The 22,909-nt window shown below is 41.3% G+C and overlaps 1 protein-coding gene across 4 annotated transcripts in view; it reads right to left on the bottom strand.

Annotated features, from left to right (window-relative positions):
* LOC127411725 (collagen alpha-1(XXI) chain-like) overlaps positions 1 to 22,909 on the bottom strand; it is a 134,571-nt gene that overhangs the window by 54,446 nt on the left and 57,216 nt on the right. For all 4 annotated transcript variants that reach the window (XM_051647435.1, XM_051647432.1, XM_051647434.1 and 1 more), the window contains 4 exons: positions 8,384 to 8,437; positions 8,238 to 8,291; positions 5,602 to 5,655; positions 2,284 to 2,337 (listed from right to left, as the gene is read on the bottom strand). In XM_051647435.1, the coding sequence (XP_051503395.1) occupies positions 2,284 to 2,337; positions 5,602 to 5,655; positions 8,238 to 8,291; positions 8,384 to 8,437 (216 nt within the window). The remainder of the gene's footprint in view (positions 1 to 2,283; positions 2,338 to 5,601; positions 5,656 to 8,237; positions 8,292 to 8,383; positions 8,438 to 22,909) is intronic.

The raw sequence follows: 22,909 nt of genomic DNA, 5'->3' as shown, positions 1-22,909 counted from the left end.
ACAGTCTCTAGAATTTACTCCAAATGGTGCCAAAACCAAAAACATCCAGTGAGTCACAGTTCTGCGGATGGAAATGCCTTGTTGATGGGAGAGATCAACAGAGAATGGCCAGACTGGTTCGAACTGACAAAGTCTACGGTAACTCAGATAACCGCTCTGTACAACTGTGGTGAGAAGAATAGCATCTCAGAATGCACAACATGTCGAACCTTGAGGCAGACGGGCCACGTTGGGTTCCACTTCTGTCAGCCAAGAACAGAAAACTGAGGCTGCAGTGGGCCTACCATTTGTGTACCTCAGCAGAAATCCAGATTTGTCAGACCAGGTGATGTTTTTCTAATCATCTACTGTCCAGTTTTAGTGAACCTTCGCCCAATGCAGCCTCAGTTTCCTGTTCTAAGCTAACAGTAGTGGTACCCGGAGGGGTCTTCTGCTGCTGTAGCCCATCTGCCTTAATGTTCAATGTGTTGTCAGTTCAGAAATGCTTTTCTTCTAGAACTGTAACACGTGTTTATTTGGGTTACTGTCACCTTCCTGTCAGCTTGGATCAGTCTGGCCATTTTCCTCTGACCTCTGATTAACAAGCCGTTTTTGCCCACAGAACTGCCGCTCACTGGATGTTTTTTGTTTTTTGCACCATTCTCTATACACTCTAGAGATTGTTGTGCGTGAAAATCCCAGGAGATCAGCAGTTACAGAAATACTCAAACCAGCCCATCTGGCACCAACAATCATGCCACGGTCGAAATCACTGAGATCACATTTTTTTCCCCATTCTGATGGTTGATGTGAACATTAACTGAAGCTCATGACCCATATCTGCATGATTTTATACATTACACTGCTGCCACACAATTGGCTGATTAGATAATCGCATGAATAAGTAGATGTACAGGTGGTCATAATAAAGTGGCCGGTGATTGTATATTCCAACCTTATAACAGTACGTTTTAGTACAAGGAATTGTTCAATAAGCAAAAACTTGGCAGAACCTCTCCAGCTTTGAGACTACTAGTGAAAAGGCTTCTATTATGCATTTTTCTAATTTGTTACATTTTCTTTTCACAAATTATACTGTATAATCTTCTTAATAATTTGTGAGTGATACAAATTTGACATGCTAAATGCTGAGAATTTCTTAGTATTAGGTAAAACCTGATGATCCATGTTATCCAGCAGGATTTGATAAATTCCAAAGAGCATCTTGTGCTTCAGTGGAAGCAAAGTAATCTGACCTTTTGTTGGATTGACAATGTCACAGATTTGCACAGAAATCCACTAGATTAGTTTATTGATCTAGAAATAGTGCATACAAAAAATTATTTTATGTCATAATTTTTCTTTGTTTTAGAAATCCTACAACTTACTGTTTACTCCCAGCTTTAAATGAAAGAAATGCGAGATTTGCATTGTAGTCTCAGTCTTTGACCTCACAGGTGGGCTAAGAAAATGTCTTAAATAGTCTTGAGGCAAAATCAGAAGCCATTGTTCACAGACAGAACCATAAACATCCTGAGGCCTGTTGCACAAAGCTGGTTTCAGTAGCTACTCAGGTAAGTTTGAGTTTAGTTTGAGCAAACTCTGCTTTTTTGGGCTCAAGAATGTGGGTCTGTTTTTACCAATGTTCATCACCATAGTAATTTACGCCACACAGATAACCTGCTCCGTAGCAGGTTTTATTCTGGGTCACAGATCGCAAACTGATGCTGAATCAATCAGCTGTGAGTCGCAATGTGAGAATAAAGTCACTCCCCCTGTATCTGTCCCTCTAGATTAAACAGGGAAATGTATATATTACATTAATTTAGATTTATATATTACGATTTGATATATTATACCTACATATTAAGATATTATAAGATGGTTTATTTGAGAGATCGGGGAACCTTTTATCTTTTCAGCAGCACAATAAAATGTATTATTGAGTTTCTTTGCATTTCTTTACATGTTGTACCTGTATGCAGTGCGTAATGCTGAGAACCCCCCAAAAATACTGCCTGCTCGGGATCAAACTCTGAGTTGACAGAGAACATTTGTACTGAACTTCTTGAGACCGCTGAACTCGATCTAAACCGGTTTGTCTCTCTCTGGTTTTCTCAACCTGAAACTTACTCTGAAATTCTGAGTTTGTTCAGCTAGCTTCGTGCAACAGGCCACTGGTGATTAAATGCAGTGACTACATTTATGCTGACACAGAGGTTCAATCCTGAATCTCAAGTGCATCAAATATAGAAGTGATGTGCTTTTTTTGGAACCAAGAGAACAAAGACAAAATATTCTTACTATTTGCCCAGCTTTTCCTGGTGAACCTTGAATTCCTTGAATACCAGCAGACCCCTAGAGAGAAAAAGTTGATTATTTTCAACACAACTAAGAGTACTTATCTGAGTGAACATAATGACAAGCTCCAAGGGGTTTTAATATCATTTATATGAGATGAAACTAGAATACAAGAAAGTACAAAAGAAAGTCCCCCAAAACGTATTCAGACACTTAAGCCACACTTAAAATTGTACAGATTTCATTGCATTACACACAAAATATCAAACAATCTGCAAAGAATTTATGCTAGAGCTTTTCTCATTACTAACTTGACTTTTCTGAGCCATGATATTTCCCAGCTGGTGTCAAGGTGATTTTTAGTGATGTATGAAGTCAGTTTTCCTCAAGTTCATACAGGTGTCCAGGCAGACAAATCACATGTGTAGTTCATCACATTAAAAGCAGTCTATAGACTTCATAGTGATGAATAACTGATAAACATAGCCTACTACTGTATATTCAAACAAAATCACTTTTGGATTTCTGAGCTCAAGCAACAAAGGAGTATCCAGGCTTGTTTAAGCGAACACTGCAAATGTTGGTGCCCTTTGCAAGCTACTTTGTACAAACCTGTAGGCCCATCTATTACATGAAGATAAAGTAGATAAGCCCCAATAATTTCTTATTTATCTTTCATTTGTGTGAAAATTTTCTCTGGCAAGCTGCATATCATACACGTGAATGCCATAATAACATTAATTTGGCAAACATTCAGTATCATGGTATCAGGTATGGTATTAACATCTGATACCATCACTGTACAACACTTTTTCATAAGTGATAGGATTATTAAATTGCATAATTTTAATAATCTGTAATTATGGTCTGAATGCTGAACTTATGGGCTAATAAGGGGCTATTTGTGGTTATTATGAATTTAGTTACAGGTGCATCTCAATAAATTAGAATGTCGTGGAAAAGTTCATTTATTTCAGTAATTCAACTCAAATTGTGAATCTCGTGTATTAAATAAATTCAATGCACACAGACAGACTGAATTAGTTTAAGTCTTTGGTTCTTTTAATTGTGATGATTTTGGCTCACATTTAACAAAAACCCACCAATTCACTATCTCAAAAAATTAGAATACATCATAAGACCAATAAAAAAAACATTTTTAGTGAATTGTTGGCCTTTTGGAAAGTATGTTCATTCACTGTATATGTACTCAATACTTGGTAGGGGCTCCTTTTGCTTTAATTACTGCCTCAATTCGGCGTGGCATGGAGGTGATCAGTTTGTGGCACTGCTGAGGTGGTATCGAAGCCCAGGTTTCTTTGACAGTGGCCTTCAGCTCATCTGCATTTTGTGGTCTCTCGTTTCTCATTTTCCTCTTGACAATACCCCATAGATTCTCTATGGAGTTCAGGTCTGGTGAGTTTGCTGGCCAGTCAAGCACACCAACACCATGGTCATTTAACCAACTTTTGGTGCTTTTGGCAGTGTGGGCAGGTGCCAAATCCTGCTGGAAAATGAAATCAGCATCTTTAAAAAGCTGGTCAGCAGAAGGAAGCATGAAGTGCTCCAAAATTTCTTGGTAAATGGGTGCAGTGACTTTGGTTTTCAAAAAACACAATGGACCAACACCAGCAGATGACATTGCACCCCAAATCATCACAGACTGTGGAAACTTAACACTGGACTTCAAGCAACTTGGGCTATGAGCTTCTCCACCCTTCCTCCAGACTCTAGGACCTTGGTTTCCAAATGAAATACAAAACTTGCTCTCATCTGAAAAGAGGACTTTGGACCACTGGGCAACAGTCCAGTTCTTCTTCTCCTTAGCCCAGGTAAGACGCCTCTGACGTTGTCTGTGGTTCAGGAGTGGCTTAACAAGAGGAATACGACAACTGTAGCCAAATTCCTTGACACGTCTGTGTGTGGTGGCTCTTGATGCCTTGACCCCAGCCTCAGTCCATTCCTTGTGAAGTTCACCCAACTCGATTTTGCTTGACAATCCTCATAAGGCTGCGGTTCTCTCGGTTGGTTGTGCATCTTTTTCTTCCACACTTTTTCCTTCCACTCAACTTTCTGTTAACATGCTTGGATACAGCACTCTGTGAACAGCCAGCTTCTTTGGCAATGAATGTTTGTGGCTTACCCTCCTTGTGAAGGGTGTCAATGATTGTCTTCTGGACAACTGTCAGATCAGCAGTCTTCCCCATGATTGTGTAGCCTAGTGAACCAAACTGAGAGACCATTTTGAAGGTTCAGGAAACCTTTGCAGGTGTTTTGAGTTGATTAGCTGATTGGCATGTCACCATATTCTAATTTGTTGAGATAGTGAATTGGTGGGTTTTTGTTAAATGTGAGCCAAAATCATCACAATTAAAAGAAGCAAAGACTTAAACTACTTCAGTCTGTGTGCATTGAATTTATTTAATACACGAGTTTCACAATTTGAGTTGAATTACTGAAATAAATGAACTTTTCCATGACATTCTAATTTATTGAGATGCACCTGTATAGTAATACTTCATCCAAAAATGAAATTCTGCTATTATTTACTCACCCTCTTGACAATAGCTTTGTGTGAGAAACCGACAGAAAGGTGCCATTTACTGAAAACCTTGCCCTCCGCCAAAGCTCTGACATGTTATTCGCATCCGTGTTCATATTCATAAATAGCATGCTAAAGACAATTTTTAAAACTTCTCCTTTTATGTTCCATTGGAAAATAACAGCATACAGATTTGGAACTATATGAGAGTGAGTAAATAATTACTATTGAATGGATATTATATTTTGAACAAATTACTCCTTTAATGGACAACATGACTAAAATACAACATATGTGCTTTTGACCCATGTTAACAATGGTAGTGTTTTATGTTTTATTAAGTTGTGTAATAGATCACCATCTCTAAAGATTATAGCAGGCCCACACAAAATATGTGGCAGCAGAAAAAAAAAATCTATGCATTCTCTGCATCTTGAATGTTTGTTTATGAAATATTCTGGCAAATTTTAATATGCTTTCAGCTAAGAGTGTACTACTCTCAATTCTACTTAACAAATTTTACCCTGTTGAATACATTCAGCATAATTCTACAGATTTACCTCACAAATAAGTGCAGAAAATGCATCTGCAGATTCCCTCTGGGTCTTATTATGGCTGATTTTAAGAATTCTGTAGGCATCTTGGAGCAGTGCTCCACCAGAAATGTACATGTAGTGCAAATGATGTTATTTTACTGTCAATGATAAAACAACAATGCCCGATTATTTATGTAACCATCACTTTATTGAATATCTTCTCTGTCTAATTTAAAAACTGACCTTTTCACCTGGTTTGCCAGGCGGCCCGGTTAAGCCCGGAATACCACTCTCACCCTAAAGAAAAACAAACAGACAAATAAACAAACACACTGAAAAAAAATGTGGTTTCAAAAATTCGGTAGAGAAAAGTTAGTACATTTTAAGTAGCTTTATTTAGTTTAGATATGAGCATCTAAATTTGTACTTTATTCAAGCATGTAGAAACCAGATGTCAAACTTAAACAGTAATATAACATTTTGGTCATACCAACAACACTGCTGAACAGCATTGGTATTTTTATTAATGTTTTTCATTAGACCACGACATTGCATTTTGGGTCTTGATTAAATGGGGCAGGCAGCGTATTTTCTGCACCTGTGTGCAGCTGCACAGTACTGTTTTTCTAAAAAGAACTATACAGATAGCTGACCACCAATCTTTGCAATGGTCCGTTCGACTACTGAATGCCAGTTAAAGTCAAGTGCACATAACAGATTTATCTTTATTCGAATGCTGTTTTTACCTCATGACGTGATTTCTATAAAATAACCCAATTCCAAGTGCACAGCCTTTAGGTACTGAAAATATCACAAGCTAAGAAATTCTCGTTGTCATTTAAAGTGCGTTCCCTCTCTATGATACCACGGGAAAGTCTTCCAAAAGCAGCACATCAATTCCAGTATTTTTACTTTTTACAACTAATATTTTAATGGATTTTTAATTGGTTATATAAAATTAATATAGCCTTGTATTGGCTAGATAACCATTACTTCTGAATTGAGTCCTTAATTCTATATTTATTTATTTTTTATAAATGTATTGCATTAAATGATAAGCAGAGTTTAGAATCAGTCTGTTTAGTTCATTATTTGTCTAGTCTAAGTCACCAATTCACACACACCAGTAAGAGAGTGCGTATGCACAGTCCAGAGTGTGCGGACAGTGAGCACATACAGTATTTATGGCAAGTTGATTTTTTTTTTATAAATCCTGATGTATGCGTGGGAAATTGCGTATGTACAAAATGGGCCCTGAAATGTGCTTACACAATTTCCCACGCACATATTGGGATTTATAAAAAATTTAAAAAGCAACATTTCCAACAAAAAGCAACAGGCCAAAGTTGGAGGAAAATCTTGCATTGCAAAATACTGTTTGTCTTATATTGAATACAGCAAATATACTGTACTTATAAACTGATGAGCCAAAACATTATGACCACCTGCCTAATATGATGTTGGTCCTCTGCATGCCAACAAAACAGCGTCGACCTGCCGAGACATGGACTCTATAAGACCCCTGAAGGTTTCCTGTGGTATCTGGCACCAAGACATTAGCAGCAGATCCTTCAAGAGGTGAAGCTGCCATGGATTGGACTTGTTGGTCCAGTACATCTCACAGATGCTCAATCGGATTGAGATCTGGGGATTCTGGAGGCCAGGGCAACACTTTGAACTCTTCATCATGTTCCTCAAACCCTTCCAGAACAATGTGTGTAGTGTGGCAGGACACATTATCCTGCTGAAAGAGGCCACTGCCATCAGGGAATACCATTGCCATGAAGGGGTGTACCTGGTCTGCAATGATGTTTAGGTAGATGTCACGTGTCAAATTAACATCCACATGAATGGCCGGACCTAGGGTTTCCCAGCAGAACATTGCCCAGAGCATCGCACTCCCTCCACCGGCTTGTCGTCTTGCCATAGTGCATCCTGGTGCCATCACTTCCCCAGGTAAATGGGGCAAACGTACACAGCCGTCCACGTGATGCAAAAGAAAACGGGACTCATTGGACCAGGCGACATTCTTCCACTGCTCCAAGGTCCAAGGATGGTGGACAGGGGTCATCATGGACACTCTGACTGGTCTGCGGCTACGCAACCCCATACGCAGTAGGGTGCGATGCACTGTGTGTTGTGACACATTCCTCCCATAATCATCATTAAAATTTTCTGTGACTTGTGCCACAGTAGACCTTCTGTCAGTTCGGATCAGACAGGATAGCCTTCGTTGCCCTTGCGCATCGATGAGCCTTGAGTTCGCAACACCGTCGCCGGTTTGTGGCTTGTCCTTCCTCGGCCCACTGTTGGTAGGTACTCACCACTGCTGACCGGGAGTTCCCCATAAGCCTTGCAATTTCAGAGATGCTCTGACCTAGTCATCTGGCCATAACAATTTGGCCCTTGTGAAAGTCGCTCAGGTCTTTACTTCTGCCCATTTCTCCTGCATTCAACATGTTGATTACGAGAACTGATTGCTCGCTTACCATCTAATCTACCCAGACCTTGACATGTCGCCTTGTTAGGAGAAGATCAACGTTACTCACGTTATGAGCAGTCGTTATGTTTTGGCTCATCAGTGCATTTACAGCAAGTTTAACTTTTTATAAATCCCGATTTCAGGGTCCATTTTGTGCGTACGCAACTTTTATACATCAGACCTCCATTGGAGGAATATCTTGCATTGCAAAATACTGTTTTATATTGAATACCGTGAATATACTTTTGTTTAAAGTTGCATTGTTTAAAAAGTATGGCATTACCTAAAAACAACTTATTTATTTTCAAATATAATTTATTTAGATCAGTAAGACAAAATTGTTAGCACAATGGAAAAGTTAAACGTAAGAAGAAAAGGCACTAAAATGGCTCCTTACTGGATCCCCAGAGCTTCCCTTCTCCCCCTTTTGCCCATCAGCTCCACGCGGCCCCTGCTCAAACCAAGAGAGAAAAGTACTGTGATCAAGTGAAGCACGAGGCTGTAGGGAGCAGTTAAATCAATTTTTGACACTTGCATCCATACCTCCATGCCGGGAGGACCTTGAAGGCCAGGGCTTCCTCTCGAACCTGGGACACCCTTCAATGTATAAAGAGATTTATCTGACCCACCAAGCAAGTCATGCAAATGGTGCAGAATAACAGTGAGATTTTGGAAGAACACTTTCATCCATTTTATAATCCCATCTATTATTCTACCCTACATAGATGCTACAACATTTAAACATGAAATTAGCCATTCAGACGTAATAAAATTAATTGTCAAAGTTCATCAATTGTATTTACCAGCGACCAATGTCAGCAAAACATTTTACATCTATAACCCTAAAATACAATAATTCCATTGCTCGCAAAATGAATATGATAGCTTGAGCGTCAGTCGCTTAGTTGATTGTAATGTAATTCATCATTGAATGAACGCATTGCATTACTGAGTTGGAGAAAACAGGGTCTGAAATTAACTTTTTAGCTTGATGAATAAAATTACCAGACCGTCATTTCTTACCAATTTCTGATTTATCCCATTTTTAATTGGATTCCATAAGTGGATTTTACAGACATAAGAGACAATACAATATTGTAAGCAAGTTTAAAAGTGGACTGCTCTTTTTAAATTATTATTTATAAAATATTTTATTGCCTAAAAGTCCATTTAAAGTTCTTTTTCAGAATATTCAGTTATTACAAACAAAACTCATAATGTGTACGGTATCTTAAACTACACATTGTCAAATGCTCAACCAGTCAGTCACCAGTTTCATAAGCCTTAAAGGTGCACTCTGTAATTCTTAAAACTCCTAAAGACAAGAATTGTAATTTTTATGTAGGAAATCATGGCCACTCCAGTCATACCAGTAACCTTATAAAAGCTGTTTTATTCTACATGGAGAGGGTCCGCAAATAGGGGCTGCCATGTTAGAATCACACGACCAGCCAAATACTACTCATTTAATCTCAGTAAACATCCTGTTATTTTACACTTTCACTCTTTGATTAATCATGACTGTGAATACTAAATTCCTACAATGGCACCTGAAACTAAAAACTATTGATTTTAAATGATGCTGCAAGTCCAAGATGACACAAAAACAAAAGTTACTGAGTGCACCTTTAATATACACATGACGCAGTAACAGTTTATGGTTTATATTGAGTGAGTAAATTAATTAAGTCTTTTTAATTCACTAAAATTTGCTGGCTCATAAGAGTCATTCATTAGGGAACTAGACTACACTGGTCATGCTTTATGTTTCTGGCACAGATTCGGCAACAAGGTTGCGGCACCGCTGAAAAGTAGAATGCATGTTCAAGAACCATTAATGGAACAAAACATAACTAAAAAAATTTAGTTGCTGTATTTTAGTCAAGTCAAGTCAACATTTATTTATAGAGCACATTTAAAAACAACAGAAGTTGACCCAAAGTGCTTTACGGATCAAACTAATAAATATACAATGACAGAGTGATATATATATATATATATATATATATATATATATATATATATATATATATATATATATATATAATAATAATAATAAAAAATACCTTTAAATACAGCATCATGTATTTACCTATTTCAACCTATTCAAGGACCTATTCAAAAGCTACAGAATAAAAATACATTTTCAAAGAAGATTTAAAAATGGTTAATGAAGAAGCTGACCTCACAATGGAAAGGGGGACTGTTCCAGAGATTAGGACCTATCACAGAAAAGGCATGATCGCCCTTAGATCTATAGCGACAATGAGGAACCCTCTTTAGAAGTTGATCAGAAGACCTGAGCGCTCTAGTGGGGAAGTAAGGGAGGAGAAGGTCACTGATATATCGGGGCGTGAGACCAGATAGTGTCTTGTACACATAAGGCAGAATTTTAAAATCAACCCCGAATTTCATGGGAAGCCAGCGTAGAGATGCTAAAACTGGGGAAATGTGATCTCTCTTTCTTGACCCTGTTAAAAGCCTAAGATAACTTTAGTAGAGGATAACAGAGTTTGAGGGAGACCAATGTACAATGAGTTACAGAAGTCTAACTTTGATGAAATTAGTGAGTGGATCACAATTTCCAGGTCTTTATTGGAAAGAAAATGTTTTACTTTTGTGATAGATCACAGGTGGAAAAAGCTACCCTTGACAACAGCACTGATCTGCATATTGAACAGTAATGAAGAGTCTAAAATCACTACAAGACTCCTTACATGATCTTGTGCATTCGACAACAGAGGACCTAACTGGGCAACCAGGCCAGGTAAGGAGGACATGGAGGAACCTAAAATCAGAACTTCTTTCATTTAATTGTAAAACATTGTTTGCCAGCCAATGTTTAATATCTTTGAAGCAATTTGGGGCATTATCAAATGAACGTCTTGGTTACTGTTCCCTGATGGAGGGAACAAGACGTTGTGTCGATGTAGTGACACTAGGGGTTCGATCTTGAGAGCCCCAAACACCTTTGCTTTATTCAGAAAAGGCCAATGAAAATTGGTGAGTGGAATTTGCATGCCACTCTCCGCCCCAGACATCTGGGTATAAAAGGAGATGGCATGCACCACTCATTCAGAGCTGTGCTGAGGAGCCGAGAGAGAGTCCCGGCCATGTCAGCGGTCAGTTCAGCGCCACTGCAGGAGGGACACAACATCTCGTTCCCTCCATCAGGGAACATCAGTAACCAAGACATTCCTGTCTGTCACTCACTTGACATTGTGTCGATGTAGTGACACTAGGGGTTCCTATACGAAATGCCGCAGGTGCTGAACTGTGTCACGAGGTACGGAGGAGCAGACATGGGCAAGCTGCCACATGCCTCGCAGCGAGCACTTGACCACGTCATGACCTTATAGCGAGTTAGGTAAGGTGTCTCCTGAGTCCCAATAAGGGTGGGTGGAGGACTTACCCAAGGAAGCTACAGGCGGTGTCCTTTCCTGATTTTCGTATTAAGCAATTTCCCGCCGAGCACCTGCTAGAATAGCGCTGGGAAAGTGCTCTTCCCTCTCCAGGAGGGAGAGCACTATGGAGACCACATCCTACCAGAGGGAGGTTAACGTGGAGAATGGCTCACATGGACTTACCAATGGGGAAGTTCACATATGGAATGATATCACTGGGAAGATCCTATCTACGGAGAGGGTACACAGCCACAGTAGCTGAGGCAGAGCAGAGCTCTGGCGAGGGGAAACACAGGGTTCACCTGAGGGGAAACCGAACAGTGGAAACGCATCATATGGGATTACCGAGGCGGGAATCACCACATATGGAACACTGAGCCCAGTACACGGGCTCACCTGAAAAGGGGCATACCACGTGTACTGGGCCTGGTGGCATTACTCCTCCACCGAGTTCGCCACCGAATAGTGCTTAAGGAATTAAAGAAGCGTCCAGTGTTCACCAGTTACGGGGAACTGTTGTGGACAAGATAGCGCACATTATCACCTCAAAAGGGGAAAGGCGCAATGCAAGCAATACACCCGACCGGCCGCCTGGCCTACCTGTTGTTACCCCGTAACACTCGGGTCGAAACCGGTTCTATGCGCAGGTTGTAGAACCTCACAAAGGTATTGGGTATAGCCCAACCCGCTGCTCTGCATATGTCTGCTAGAGAGGCGCCCCTCGCCAGTGCCCAGGAGGACGCAACACCTCTGATGGAGTGTGCCTGGCCTCCCAAAGGGCACGGCAGATCTTGTGATTGGTAAGCCATAGAAATGGCATCCACAATCCAATGGGACAACCTCTGTTTGGAGTCAGCTTTCCCCTTCTGCTGTCCTCCAAAGCAGACAAAGAGCAGAGTGCGAACTGGACACAACAACAACAAAGCCGGGTCTTCTTCCTCTGAAGGGAGCACTTGTGAGTGAGAAGGTCCTGCCTCAGGGGAATGTGCCAGGGAGGGGCTACTGCCAGGTGCATCAGGTCTGAAAACCAGTCCAGTTGGGGTCAGTATGGCACAACCATCAGGACTTGTTGCCCGTCCTCCCTGACTTTGAACAACATCTGTGCAATGAGGCTCACTGGGAGAAACACGCACTTGCGCAGCGCCCGAGGCCAGCTGTGCACCAAGGCATCCGTGCCGAGGGGAGCCTTGGGCAGGGAGTACCAAAGATGGCAGTGAGAGGACTCTCGGGAGGCAAATAGGTCCACCTGTGCCTCTCCGAATCTCTCCCAAATCAGCTGGACTGCGCGGGGGTGGAGTCTCCACTCTCCACGGAGCGTTACCTGCCATGAGAGCGCACCTGCTGCACGGTTGAAGACACCCGGGAGGTGAGTGGCTCGCAGAGACTTCAACGTCTGCTGACTCCAGAGGAGGCGGCGGCAGGCGTGTTGCGACATGCGACGTGAGCGTACCCCACCCTGGCGGTTTATGTACACCACAGTCACTGTGTTGTCCATCCGGACCAACATGTGCTTGCCCTGAATCAATGGCTGAAGCCTCCGCAGGGCCAGCGATACTGCCAGCAAATCTAGACAGTTGATGTGCCATTGCAGGCGGGGCCCTGTCCAGAGCCCCGATACTGCCTGCCCGTTGCACACAGCACCCCAGCCCAAATTCAAGGCATCTGTCATGACACACCTCGAGACCTGTTCTAAGGGAACCCCTGCCCGTAGAAATGCCAGGTCTGACCAAGGACTGAAAGTTTGACGGCACCGAGGCGTGATAGTCACGCGCTGGGTGCCATGGCACCATGCCCACCTCAGGAGGGGAAGTACCACCGCCGAGGATGCCATATGCCCCAGGAGCCTCTGAAATTGTTTCACCGGGACTGCTACCTTCTGCCTGAAGGTTTTCAGGCAGTCCAGCACCGACTGTGCATGCTTATTTATAAGGTGTGCCATCAGGGTGACCGAGTCCAACTCCATATCAAGAAAAGAGATGCTCTGCGCCAGGGAGAGCTTCCTCTTTTCCCAGTTGACCTGAAGCCCCAGTCAGTTGAGGTGCTGAAGCACAAGAATCAATCCTGATGTCATACAGATGAAAGCTTGTGTAAGGCTCTGTTCAAGGTATGCAGAACCAGGATTGGGCATGATAAAATAAGGGCTGTAAAAGCCCTTGTGCGACTCAGCTAAGGGGACTGGTTCTATCGCCTCCTTTGCCAGAAAGGGTGGCGACCTCCGCCTGAAGGACCGAGGCATCCTCGCCTCGCACTGCGGTGGAGAGGACGCCACTGAACCTGGGCGGCCATCTGGCGAACTGGATTGCGTAACTGAGCCAAATCATCCTGATGAGCTTCCAGCCTTTGCGCTAACGGCACCAGGGGGAAGACTGAATTTATTAAGCCCGGGGTGGGTGGTTCGCGGCAAGGCAGAGCAGATGCCCCACCGGGAGGATCATTCAGGGGAGGCGTGCTGCTCCGCGAGCCCGCAACAGTGACTGGTGGCTGGGGTGGGTGAGCGCCCCCAAGAACCACTGTACTTACCTGTTTGCCAGCTTTCTTTCAATGGAAAATAAGGGAATGTGAGATACTCGCGTCCCGCTCACTGACTGGAAAGACTTTCAGTGCCTGGCCATCGCAGGTGCGAGGGCCGGAGGGGCTCGCACCCACGTAATACCACCTGGTATTACGGTGTTTTTTGGGTGATCTGATCACATGATGTCATTTAGCCAAGGCTGTGAAACACCCTTAACTCTCCTTGGCTTAAGCGTAGTGAAGTTTTTTTTTTAATTCTGAAAAAAGTTTGGCAGTAGATGAGTGAATGGCCTGGGAGTGACGTAAGGGCTGAGAAAAAGTAGGGAGAGGACAAGGACAGACAGACTCAAGCACTATCAAATAATGGTCAGAAATGCCAATGTCTAAGACCTCTAAGTTAGATACAGAGATACCATAAGTTGACACAAGATCAAATGCATGACCCATATTGTGAATAGGACCAGTGACATGTCGTACTAAATTTAAGGACTCAGTAAGGGAGATAAATTCATTTACCAGAGGTTTTGATGGACAGCATACATGAATATTAAAATCCCCAAGAATCAGGAGTCTATCACCATGTGACACCAGTCTAGAGAGAAAGTCGGAAAATTGTTGGATGAAGTCCCTATTATTACATTTTATTGTAATCATTACCGGAAAAATTACTTGCACATCCACTTGAAATCCGAGAGAGGTCTTCCCTGCTTTCCAATGGCATGAACAGTCCTAAACACAGCCTTCATCTTGCTTTTCGATTTACAGCTAACTGATGGTATTGATGAGCAGTGGGAAATTAGCCAACTGTTATTATGAAATGATTTAAGCAGAGCTATTCTATCTAGAAATTCTCTGGTAATGGCGGCAAACAATGCAAACTTGACAGTAGGCTAACAGAGCCCCTTGAGGACAAAACTAGAACATGCTACATTTACTTTTATAATTTGACACAGACATTAATAGAAATGAAACAGCGGTAAACTGACAGTGTTTGACTGATGTATTACACCCGCTGACACTACAAAATGTACTGGCCAGATAGAAAATGTACCCACATATGGAGCTTGGTGGGGGTTATTTCCAAACAATGTGAAAAGGTAAGTAATTTCTAGATTAAAACGTTCAGAGTAGACATTTAGTGTTCAACTTAGCACCTAGGCAGTTGCTAAGGTGTTTTCAGAGTGGTTATAGGGGTGTTGCTGAGTGGTTGCCTACTATGCCAAGTAAAAAGAGCAAAAACTGAATATGGCCCCGTTTCCACCTGGTATTACGGTGTAATTCAGGTGATCCGATCACATGTAGTCAAGTGAAACCAATGGCTGTTTAGACCTGGTCACTTAAATGCATCTCCTGTGACCACTTGTGTTCGGATTTGGAGGGGAGGGTCTCTGTTTCATGACGACATACATCAATCAATATGTCAGTGTGTTACTGCATGATATAAAAGCACAACAAAGTCAGAAAAGACAAAGAAAGCAAGAAAAAAAAAAAAACAGCCAGCTGTTTCTCCAAGATGTGGTTGAAATTTAATCTAAGCATAAATGCAACATGTCAAGCAGAATTATTCATTATTTTAGTCGATTACCTGTTTTAAAGGAGCTTCAGGTGTTCATTCTTCTCATCTGTGACATGTCCCCTGCACTCTTTAAAAAGGTGATTTGTTCCCCCACACTTTTTCAAGCTAAACCCATATCGAGTACAAATGGTGGATTTGTATACAGTATTCTTTGCATTTTGTTACTCTGGGCTGACTGAGAGACCATCCAGCCAATCACAGGTCAGTTTCATGAGCCGAAACAACCCTTACGTAATAGGCCGTCAGTCAGACAGTCTAATCAACATGGCTCCATTCATTTCTACAAAGTTGCTTTCAACAATGCTCATTTATCCATGTTTTTTATCGGCACAGATGTTGATCTAAATTAATAATCTAGAGATGAGGAACACACAAACAAGAGTTATTTATCAGCATATCATTCTTGATTGGCAGCATTATGTGAAATGCACTGCAGAAAAAAACACAATCCTTCTAAGCACACATTTAAGTGGTTTATATCAGTGCCCGAGTCTTCATTAAATTATGCTTTTTACATTATGTTTGTGAGGTGATAGTTTGATCGGTTGTTTTGCCAATTTGAGCAAATTACTAGATCTGTGTTAAATGTTTTAATATCATCTCCTGTTTTTTACCTCTATGTCGGTGTGCAGTCGACATACTGTAGGAAAAAAGATAGATCTGCTGTGTTTTTGTAGACATGCTTTTTTTTATACATGAAAACGTATGGACGTTATTGAAATTCTTATTATAAGACTATTGTTGTTGTCTTTTGACAAAAGTCATGCTCAGCAGCTCACAAACTGTAGGGAAATTATAGATTTGCTTTGTTCTTATAATGCTTAAAACCTCTACTAATGTCTCTTTGTAGGTCTGTAGACGTACACATTTTTAAGGATTAAAATGTTCTTGTGATCATTGATTCAGTGACTAACTCATTTCACACAAGACACTCATTAGTCACCACCTTCTGGCATCACCAGAAATGGTCACTGAACGAATCGTTAAATGGATCTGAACAAATTTTGGTGAACGTAGTCAAAACACTCGAGCCATTTGGATACATTTAATTTGTAAATTGTGCACACTTTTAAAATGACTGCTATGCCCCTGATCAGACATACTAAAGAAAATCTGTGAAACTCTCGTGATGTGTATGTATCTGCTTTTTTTACATTTTCAGATCGGACGGCAAAGTTTAAACTCTTGTTTTATGGGCCTGGGTAGCTCAGCAAGTAAAGACGCTGACTACCACACCTGGAGTCGCAAGTTCGAAACCAGGGTGTGCTGAGTGACTCCAGTCAGGCTTCCTAAGCAACCAATTGGCCTGGTTGCTAGGGTGGGTAGAGTCACGTTGGGTTAACCTCCTAGTGGTCGCTATAATGTGGTTCTCGCTCTCAGTGGGGCGTGTGGTGAGTTGTGCATGGATGCCGCGGAGAATAGTGTGAGCCTCCACATGTACCACTCTGCAGTAATGCGCTCAACAAGCCACGTGATAAGATGCGCTGATTGACGGTCTTAGACACTGAGGCAACTGAGATTCGTCCTCTGCCACCCGGATTGAGGCGAGTTACTACGCCACCACAAAGACTTAGAGTGCTTTGGGAATTGGGCATTCCAAATTGGGGAGAAAAAAAAAAAAGCTCTTGTTTTAGCGGTGCTTCACTGTTGCCGGGACACATACAGGATAGTTTAGCATTTACACCTCAAATGTGATGTGGACACACGCGTTTTTGACCACATTCGTATGTGGTTTCCGATCACAAACTGTTTTAGACCCCGTTTAGACCTGTATTTAGAACTGACCACATGTGATCGGCTCACCCGAAATGCATCTTAATACCAGGTGGAAATGAGCCTAAGATATTCTGGTGCCTAGATATGAGTGGGGCATGAGCAATAACAATAATGTGTGGGGTATGAGCAATAATAATAACTTGCTTAGCTAAGTAAGCACAAGTAATTACACATGTCCTAATAGAAGTTATTAGCACAGTGTGTGTAGTACAAATTCCTTTAAAAGGGACATTTGTTTTTAGCACAATGAAGATTTCAAAGAAGCCTGCAAAGTTTTTCTTGAGCATGCGCTTTATTATTAGCATGTGCCATCTCTACACGCCTACATGTAACATTTGTGGATACTCCAGTTGGACGATGACACTTATTTCTTTGTTTCTGAGACCCCACTGGCTTTTTGTGATTCATACTTTTTTGAATCAACCTCATTGTTGACACGTGAGAATTCCTGCTATATAGGGAACGATTGTATAGAACTGCCAAGACTCAAAGGGCACTAAAGATTCTTCTACATGGAATTCTTCTATTTATTTTAACAGACAGTCTAACAGTGAAGCCATATATTCAAGTACTTCATAAATATTTAGATTTGGAACGTTTGCACAGAAAAGGTTATGTTAGGAACATTAAATGTGGGTTACTGACAAATGCTATCAGTCTAATAAAAACGGCATGTGACGAAATGTGCTTTCCATCACTAAAAACTAATAATGTGAATACCCATTCATAAACACACAAAGGCTTGCAAGTATGGCATCCAGGTTTTGCCTCATTGCACATATTCACCAGGTTTCAGAGCTCTTTTGGTGGTCATTTGTCTTTCATGCTCAACAAACTTTTCAGTCAAACTAATTCGTATGCAGAAAAACAGCAGCTGCAGCCAACATTGCAATCCTACAAACACGCCTACAAACTCATTTACAGCTCCTTTGTGCTTTATCTACTTTCACTCCCTTGGGCAGGATGTATAGTACTTTTATGGAAACAATGATTTTGTACCTCTCGACTGCAGAAAAATACAAAATAAAAAACGTTCACTGTTGAAGCCCGACTGATTGAGCCCACTAGAAATTCATCTACTCTGAGAAATATAATGTTCTACTTCAGAGCAAATTATATTTTGGTCATGACAACTCTCTATTTAACATGTAATGTGGGTATGACATATTGATAGGATATTGGTCTTGGCGAATTAGATGTGCTATGCTGCTGCTGAAGAGCAAATACACAGACGTGCTACTGCTAATAGATACACAGACATACTGAGTTGAGCATGTGGACATGCTGCCGCACTATTAGAGAAACACAAGACATGCTGCATCAAGCATGTATGACATGCTGCTACACAATTAGACATAAAAACAATCCCCAACAAAGCAGGGAAGCTGCACAAATGCACAACACAAAACACAGCCCCCCAGACAAGCAAATCTAATGCCAAGAATTGTGTACTGCTGCTGCTACGAAGAACCATGTGCATCCAGTGTCAGTAGGTGTGCCTTGGCCTGTTTGGCTGAATGGCATAATGCTAATAAACTAAATCTCTACGTGTGCCTGAACCTCCATGTCAAAAATCTTAAACGGCTATTGACCTGAATCATAATGTGTATCTGGAACAAGAAAGCCCAGAGCTTATTTAACTAGTGACTTAGTTTAGCTATGTGTGAATTTATTTAAACTAATGACCTATTTCGATGTTTGCAAGTGCCTAATTTGGCTATGGCCTTGGTAAGATCTAAACGTGCAAGCTAATAGAAGAAAAAGCCCCAGCAACCACCTGAGCAAATAGTATTTTCTGAGAAAATGTAGAGGATGCAAGGTGACTGGCTACCCGATTACACTTCAAAGGATCTGTCAGCCTACACCATGTGAGCTGATTTGCTTGGCATATCACATGTGAGCAGACTGATTGGCTAACAGATAACATGTTCAAAGAACCCACCAGCTTGTGCCATTTAAAGTTTCATGCCTGAACATGATTTACTTGAGGTTCTAGCTTCCCTTACAGCAAAACAAATGTTTGAAATCTTGCCTAGTGTCCAATAAAATAATTATAAAATGTGCATATGCCATGCCTAAAAACATGCTTTATTATCTCTTGTACCTTACTTAATTTAGCCTGTCAAAGAGCCCTGACTTTTTTGAATGGAGGTCATGTTTGTGCTGAAATGTAAATGTACTTAATCTGGTTTGCGGGTTGTTCATGAATAGAGTACAACATTACCTGCCCACAGTTTTAGCATATTGGTTCCAGAGGTGTTTATCCCATATTTTTTCCCATAGGGATTCCATAAAATTCTTCATAAAAGAGTTCTAAGCCATGAACCAAAACACCCAGCATTGAGGTGAATCACAATATTATGAACTTTGTTATGAAGCAAAAAAGAATTTGAAAATCAGACAAAAGACAAAGTTGCAAGACTCTGTAACTAACTTAAGGAAATGAACTACAATCCCATGAAGCACTGCGATTGACGTAATCGTATTAAAAAGTATGGAAATATCAAAAATTATAGATTAAGTAGTTGATAAGCCTAGAATTGATGACAATTATGTTCAGTTAGGAAACTCTTGTCAAAACATTTAAAAATGATACTCACCACATGCAATGCACCAGCATCTGGTTACAGCAACGATGTACTGTTTAACGTTCACATGACTTCCATGGTCATCTTTGCTATAGTTCTCTCTCTTGCTTTCCACATCCGAGGATTTATGTCTCACTTCAATTCTTCAGACCCAGAAGAGGCCGTTTTCTTAGACAATCTGGGGTCTGTTATGAGATCCAGAAATCCCTACCCGTAAACACCAAAAGGAATGTCATTCTTTTGGGTAAGACGCACATCTCTATTTCAGATTGACTGATGTCCAAAATCCTTGAGCTTTTGATTACACAAAAAATATCCCTACCAACAGGTTTGTCTCATGAAGAGCTGTTAGAATTCTTCCTGTCCTCTCAGGATTGCTCAGCCCCTACTTCTCCTCAGTCCACGTACGCCGCTACCAATGCTAAGGCTAAGCACAAACATCTCAATGTCGACGTGATCCACCCATTCCACCTGCAAAAAAAAAACTCTCTCCAAATTTACACCCACGCATCTCCTTCGAAAGGCTTTGCCGTAATATTTGGAAGCAAGCGGTTTGCAGAATCATGACTCCTCCAGAATCCTCTCTCTCCCACCTGAGTCAAAATCCACTGTGCTTTTCTGACTCTACCCCATGATAATTGCGTGCCTTTTGTGGGGTGAGGAATGGTGTTGAAAAATAATTGCCATCCTATGAGACAACAAATCGGTTGTCAACTTAATAAATAAAGGTCGCTATTTGATTCTAACTATAGATCACACAGTTAGTCGACTTAGCTGGACTTGCATAAGAATCTCATTCTAAATGCAGCCTACATTCCAGGTTCAAACAGTAACAAAGCTGACACTATTCCCTGTTTTAATTTTCAGGAATGTTGCGCTCTTGGCCCGGAAGCCCTGCCCACTGGCATGATATGCCTACCTTTCAGTCAAGTCACTTTAGAGTTTACTTTCTTCATACATGGCTACTACCACGATATAAATGAGGTTGGGGATGGGTAAATCTACACTTAAATTTTATGACTCTGCCTAGGTGTATTTCTCATCCTTTTGTGCTGCTTTCTCCGTTCCCGTCCTCCCAATTAACCTGTCTATTTTATGTGCATACATAGTCCACTGTTTTAAATCTCAAAAAAACTGCAACCAGATTCTATCAAAGCAACCCTAGCAGGCATTCAGTTCCATCTGTGCTCCAGGGATCCTAATATCATTAGTTTTCTAGGCAACCCATCCATCCGGCTGCTCCTGAACAGCTTAAAGAAAGAATTCCGTAAAGGCAAAGACTAACGATTACCTCTCACTCTTCCATTACTATATAAAATGGTGCACTTTTAAAGATTTGGTGTTTTTGATACTTATGCTACTAACCTTATAGAGATCCTTTCTCAAAGCTTTCTTCAGGTTTCTAAGGTCTGGGGTATTAACATGTAAAACTGTTACCAATTCCTCTTTAAGACCTCACCATTACAGATATTTCTCTAGAGAGCCACCAATTCACTTTCTGTCTGAAACATTAAAAAAACTGATAGGAACACCAATTTTCATAGATCAAATTTACACAGTTTTCTGTCCTCTCTCTGCAAAGTCTTGGTACCCCTGATCCTGAAACTCTGCCTCACCCTCTCTAGCTAATGACCAACAGAAAACCTATGACAAGTTTGTGGTTCGCCTCCAAGCTGAAGCAACTTTGTCTACTCAATCGACTCGATCTTGAGGCATACACCACCCTCTCTCTGAGGATCAAAGTGGCAACTACTGCAGCACTGAGTGTTTCCTCGGCCACCTTAAAAGAAATGGGTTGTTGGTCTTCAACGCTTATGAACATTACATCAGGCCCAGCTGCAAAGGCATACTTGATGCTTAAAAACACATGGGCTCTTGATTCAGTCGTGTACATGATTGAGGTGGTTGCTGGGGTGTGCTGTCAGCCATCTAAATGCACCGTGCTAGTCCATCATACTTTAAACTCGACTCTTGGCAGGGCTCATAGTGCACTTTAGGATAGTATTTGCATCTCCATGTCACTGCACACATGGTTAGCTTAGACACTTAAGACTATTTTATCACTCAATACACATAGTTATTCAGGTCACTAGATTAAAACCCATTTTGGGTACACATAGCCAGCAAGAGATCTGCTCAGTTGGGGGCACTACTTTATATTTGCTTGTATTATTTATCATCTTTCAACTAAATCACATGTAGGGGGGATTTGTCTTGATGTTTGTACAGTAGCAGCAGCGTCTCTTGTCTCAGCAGCCGCATTATTTCCCTGCCAACAGCAGCAGCATATTGTCTCAAATCAAGCAGCTGCAGTGTGCGTAAAGCAGATCTAGTCTGCCAAGACCAAACCAACTACGTTGTCATTACCATCAGTACAAATATTGAATCTATTTCGAGAGTTGTCCTTACTGAAATGACAATTCAGTTCAGTTAGCAAACTCTACATGGCCCAGACTGACAGGTCTGGTTAAGGTACACCTCTCTTGTACACACAACCCAATGAGGAACTGTCACCTTCCTGTCAAACTTTTAAAAATGGTACTCACCCCATGCAATACACTGGCAACTGGTTACAGCAGTGCTGTACAATGTAGCATTCACCCTCCACCTCCTCAGTACCATCTGTCTAGATCTGTTTTACATGGGGGCTCTGTCTTGATGTTTGTACAGTAGCAACAAAATTTATATTCTCTCTCAGCAGCAGCACATTTCTGAGCCAACAGCGGGAGGATATTCACTCATGTCAAACAGCAGTAGCAGCAGCAGCATGTGTAAAGCAGATATAGTCCACCAAGACCAAACCTACTCTGTTGTCATTACCATCAATACAAATCTTTAATCTAATAGAGAGTAGTCCTAACTGAAATATATTTAAAGAATATTTCAAGATATTCAAATAAATACTGTCACGGCCCTGCTGTGACTATGCTGTCAGTTTTGTCGTGTTTGCCTGTCTCCTTCTGTTTCTCCCTCTTTCTTTGTGTTTGCAGGTGCCACATTGATCATCTCAGCCCTGTTGCCCAGGTGACATGACTACCTAATTAGCTGATCATCTGTGATGCCTGTCTCCCTCATTACCCTCCTGATTTCTCTCCCTATTTTAGGTCTGTTTGTCTTCAGTCATGTGCTCGATTGTCTTGTGTGTTAGTTGCTGCTGTTCGCCTCATTCGGTTCCTGTTCTTGTGATCAGTCTTGTTTGGTTTGTTTTCTCCCT

This window comes from Myxocyprinus asiaticus, chromosome 21, assembly GCF_019703515.2.
Source record: "Myxocyprinus asiaticus isolate MX2 ecotype Aquarium Trade chromosome 21, UBuf_Myxa_2, whole genome shotgun sequence".
In the NCBI taxonomy this organism is placed as follows: Eukaryota; Metazoa; Chordata; class Actinopteri; order Cypriniformes; family Catostomidae; genus Myxocyprinus; species Myxocyprinus asiaticus.
Note: the sequence above shows the minus strand (reverse complement) of the source record. Positions and strands in the feature narration are given on the sequence as shown.